The sequence below is a fragment of the Octodon degus genome, unplaced genomic scaffold (genome assembly GCF_000260255.1).
Source record: "Octodon degus isolate 3935 unplaced genomic scaffold, OctDeg1.0 scaffold00021, whole genome shotgun sequence".
Lineage (NCBI taxonomy): Eukaryota > Metazoa > Chordata > Mammalia > Rodentia > Octodontidae > Octodon > Octodon degus.
Window position 1 is genome coordinate 19,344,289 of NW_004524597.1, and position 5,271 is coordinate 19,349,559.

Genomic DNA, 5,271 nt, shown 5'->3' on the forward strand with positions numbered 1-5,271 from the left:
GGAGTGGTGGGGGGCAGCCCGAAGGGGTGGGAGAGGGTCCGGCCCACACTGCGCCTGGGCTGGGACTGGTCCCGCCGGCGCAGGTTAGCAGGAAGCTCTCCACACACTCACCAGACCTAGGCTAGGACCCCTTTTGCTTTTATAAACTTATAAAACTTATTATACTTTTTTCCATTTCTTTTTCTTAGGTATATTTAATGTGCCTTGGGTAGAGACCTCTGTCTCGTTTTCTTTTTTCTCCTTCATTTTGAACCCAGGGCTTCATATATGAAGGCAAGCACTCTTACCACTGAGCTATATTCTCACCTCTCCACTTTATATTTTTAAAAACAATTTTAATATTTATTTTTATTAGTATGTGTTTTCAGTACCTAATTTTTACATTCATCTTAGGGAGAAGGTGCTTGCATTTAATTCTTTGGGCTCAGGTACATTTACTTAATTCTTAATTCCTTTTTTCCCCAACCTCTCTTCCATCTCTAGCTCCCTTTCCCATTTGCCAAAGATTGATCCCATTTCCTGTTGTCTATCTTTTATTTTAATTCTTTTTTATTTTATTTTTTTGTGGCTGGCTCAGCCTGCCCTAGGGGCGGGGCTGGCACAGCAGGTGGTGCCCAGATGGAACCATGGTCCCTCCACTTGCCTAAGCTTGCCTAAGCAGGTGTTTTAGACTGCAGAGCTATCTCACCAGCCCTATCTTTTACTTTTAAAATTACTTATACTTTGGGTTTCTCATGTAAGAGAAGTTACATGAAACTTAAGCTTGTGTGTTTGATTTCTTTCATCTAACATTGTGTTCTCTAGGTGCTTCTATTTTCCTACAGATGGCTCAGATTTATTCTTCTTTATCCCACTCCCCTTTTAACATATGGTTATTATTCTTGTTTTGAGACACACTCTTGCTAAGTTGCCTAGACTGACCTTAAATTTGTGATCTGCCTGCCTAAGGGAGTAGCTGAGAATAAGAGGCATGTACCACCATGCCTGGCTGTGTGGACATTTCTAATGAGGGCAGAAGAACAGAGGCTTCTACGGCCTTATTTCTTCGAGTCTGATGACCTTGCTTTTGAATCTTAAGATTACTCTTACTGTGACCTTGGTTTCTGTGATATGTCTCATTGGTCACAGCTATTCCCAAGTGTATATTCCAGTGTACCCCTAATACTTGGGGATGGTTAGGGCTGGGAAGGGGACGCGGTAGTTGGGTTGTATGAGACTATCCTGCATGATCTAAGTGGAAAGCCACTAGGTGGCAACATTTGCTAAGCTGCAGTGCATCCTGCTCCTCTAATAAAATGTTGAACTTGTTTTTCCATCTATAAGATTAAATAGCTGAGAAAACAGTTTAGCAGCCATTGCTTCAGGTTCTTTAAAAGTGAGGCTATCAGATAAATACCTCACAGTATATTTATGTTTGTTCATCACTTGCATTAGATACTGAGAGTTTGAAATTGCTCTGTGTGGGGGTTGGAGGTATGGTAGGTGAGTTGCTTCCCCTTTGGCCCAGTTACACATCTGTGATAGGCGACACCTCTGATTGGACTGTGGATTCTCATGGGTCTTTTTTTTCCCATGGTTTATGATTTTGATCACACCTTCTTCACCTATATTAGAAAAAAAAAAAAAACCCTACTAAAACCAGTCTTGAAAGAAAGAAAGAAAGAAAGAAAGAAAGAAAGAAAGAAAGAAAGAAAGCAACAGAACACTAGCTTTTTTATAAGGGCAGAGTCATGATTAAAAAAAACAAAAACAAAAACCCAATAAAATCTCAAAGGAATTTGTGTCTCTGAAGCTGGTCATCTCCCTGGGTTAAATCAAGAGGCTTCAGTCTCCTAAATGAGGATGCTTATTTACCAGGTTTCCTGAATTAGCAACTTTGGGGATATTACAATCTGTGAGGAACTGTCCAAGGGAGGTATTGTGTATGCTCTGCAGTGATTAAGCCATTAAGCTCTAATTGGTATTTTCCCACTCACAGTTTTGTGTGGGAAGCTTTAAAATTATTTAGGAATTCAGTGCTCATCAGCCATCTTAGTATCAGTAGAGAGTGAGAAGAACGGTTTTGCGGGTGAGCGGATTATGATTTTTGTTCCCTGTTGGTTGGTACGTTGCAGATGAAATGGAAAGGGAAGGACCTGTTCGATTTGGTGTGTCGGACTCTGGGGCTGCGAGAAACCTGGTTCTTTGGACTGCAGTACACAATCAAGGACACCGTGGCCTGGCTCAAGATGGACAAGAAGGTTGGAGTGGAGCTTGGTGAAATCAGTGGGGCAGGCGTGTGCTTTCTGCTGCCCCCCCATCCCCCCAGTGCACAGCTAGCTTATTTGCTCATCGCAGGGTGTCACCACGACGTGGTAGAGAAGGTGGCAAGTTCCTCTGTGAAATCATGCAGAAAGCAGGTCCTGGAGCTGCTGCGGATTTTTCTACTCCTCTCAGGTTTTCCTGGGCAAGCACAACTCACTAGTGTTAAACCCTTGCCACCCCTAACTTCTTAACCCATTTTGCTTCTGGCTTTATGCCCTTCAGTTTATTGAACCACTAGTCAGGTTTTACACTTGATCTTAGCCAAAAGGCCGAGAAGCGATGCTAGTCAGGTTTTATGGATAAAAACGACTGTTATCTTTTTGGGGGAGGGTCAGTACCAGGAATTGAACGCATGACCTTGTGCTTGCTCAGTGGCAGGCACTTTGCCACTGAGCTGTATCCCTGGCCCCTATATCTCCTATCCCCTAAAGAGAGGCTAACAGTTTATATCTTTGAAAGATTCTCTTGGGGCTTATGTTCTTTGGGGAACTTTTAAAAGTACTTTTGAGAACGCGGTGGCCCAACTTGAATGAATCATTAATGAGATCTAAGGAATAAACTGTGTGCCTGTGCTGAGGAAACAATGCCCATTCAGTCCCCAGGATTCTCTGGGGTTTCAGAGGCCTGGGTCCCTGATCATTTTAATGTGCCTTGGAAATGGGTGTTGTCTAGAGGAGCCACCTATGTGTGGCCTTTGATGTTTGCAGAGACATGCTTACTTATTTATGTGCCCACCTAAGCATGAAGACATTTGGGCAGCAGGACCATGAATTTTTATTAGTAACACCTAAATTGTAAATTAATGTCTAATTCTTACCCAAGTGATACCCCCTGCAATTGTTCACCTAATAGCACAAAATTATCTCCTGGATGGCATGACAGATAGTGACAGGAGGTGTCTCTTACGAGAGTGACTCTAAACTGAAGTGTTCAAATTGTGTTCACATGTATACATGCTAGTTGCAGTCTTCATGTTGGAATCCCTGCTGGTTATCATTTTAAGTGGTAATTCCCACTGATCATGAACCTCTCAGTGTCGCAGGGAGGCAGTCCTAGATTGGGATTATTTTGAATCTCCTGGATACTTTCCAACCCCAGGAATGAGACAGGATAATGGAAAGTTATGTATTAAAGACAGAAAAACTTTATCATTGATTATTCTCAGCAAAGTGAATTTTAAATCATACCTGAGTGTTGTTCAAATGGATATTAGATTGGAGGCATCAGGAGACATAGGACCTGCTGCTCAAAGGAAATAAATTATGACACATGTTAATGGAGCTTGGTAGCCTGTCACATGGCATGTTTATGTTCTGAAATGAAATTCACTCTGGAGAGCAGATGGTTCAAGCTTTTCAGGGGGTGGATGGAATTGTTAGAGAAGATTAAAGGCAATGGTTTACTGACTGCACTACAGGCATTTTCTGGGCCATCACTGGAGGGTCCTAGAAACAAATGTTGTACAGTGGGCATGGTTCACTTCTGTTGCTCAGTTAAAATCTAGACAATCTCACAAACATGTAGTTCATAGTCTCCAAGCTGTATTTTACTTGGACCTTCACATTAGAGGTGGGCTGCAAGGATAAAGAGTAAAGGAAAATTCTACAACTTTGGAAAAAATTTAGAAACTCCAGCCTTCCAAAAGGGTAGTGTCCAAGACCTTTTAGTTACATATTTCTAGTTTCTAACTATTTTTGTTAAATTGTTTATTTTATTTTATTTTTGTATTTAGTACAGGATCTAAAGGGTCTTACTATATAGATCAGACTCATAATGATTCTCCTGTTTTCAGCCTCCCAATTGCTGGTTTTACAGGCATGAACCAACATGCCTAGTCTTAGTCACCATCTCAGTGCACACCCCAGGGGCAGGGCTGGCATGGCACACCAGGGATTGAACCCCGGCCTAAGCAGGCACTTAGTCTGCTGAGCTAGCTGGCCGGCCCAATTAAACTATTTTTGAGATCATTTGTTCCTTCATTTTAGCTCTGCTTAACCCCTTGGGGATATTGATTGATTGGCTTGAGAAACCTACATGAAGTGGATATTACCTCTTATTTGGATGGCACTCAATGCTTCTAACTGTAGAATCACAGCCTTTGGGAAATGGGAGAACTGTGATGAAAAAAAGATTTCATATCTTCCCTGCAAAAGATTTTTTTTGCCAGTAGCACACAAGGAAGAAAGGCCCATCCAGTGTGTGTGTCTTTTGCTCTACAATTCCGCAGGTTCTGGACCATGACGTCTCAAAGGAAGAACCAGTCACCTTTCACTTCCTGGCCAAATTTTATCCTGAGAATGCTGAGGAGGAGCTGGTTCAGGAGAGCACACAACATTTATTCTTCTTGCAGGTATACCATCCCATGCAACTCCCCAACTTCTGAGAGAACCCACCCAGGCATAGTTGCAGAGGCAGCGTGGGTGAACCCGTCAGTGTTGACTGCAAACACTTCCACATTGCAGAAATGTTCTGCTGCTAGGTAGTCTGTCCCTTTGATTCTGTAATGGAAAAAAAATCTCCAGAATAGAACTGAACCTGAGCAATGGGAATTGGTGTCAAATGCCAGCTGTGGTGATTCACAATTTTAACTCAATTGAACTTAATTTTAAGACAAAAGATGTTAGTGTAGAGGGTTTTTTTTTTTTTCCTGATGTTCAGTATTGAGATTTAATTATAGTGTTGGCATCTTGCAATAAATAAGTGGGTTTGGGGTAACAGTTTGGCGCTAGGTCTCTAAAAGGTTTGCCATCGCTGATCTAGGAAAATAAGAGAATGGAAACTTCTGTCAGTTTTGCAAATGTGCTTACTGCTCAGTCAGAGGACCTCCCCAGTTTCATGGCTGGGTGTGGTGTTTGGCACTGGGCTGCTTGTGTGCCCAGAGGTGCTCACTGTCAGTGAAACATGAAGGATTGCAGCAGGGCCATTAACTATATGGCTTCCCAGAAGTACGTATGTAGTTTGTCAACA

At 42.3% G+C, this 5,271-nt stretch overlaps 1 protein-coding gene across 4 annotated transcripts in view; it reads left to right on the plus strand.

The window, feature by feature from the left end:
* Nf2 (neurofibromin 2) overlaps nt 1-5,271 on the plus strand; it is a 106,327-nt gene that overhangs the window by 38,237 nt on the left and 62,819 nt on the right. For all 4 annotated transcript variants that reach the window (XM_004628055.2, XM_004628053.3, XM_004628052.2 and 1 more), the window contains exons 2-3: nt 2,115-2,240; nt 4,532-4,654. In XM_004628055.2, coding sequence (XP_004628112.1) covers nt 2,115-2,240; nt 4,532-4,654 — 249 coding nt within the window. The remainder of the gene's footprint in view (nt 1-2,114; nt 2,241-4,531; nt 4,655-5,271) is intronic.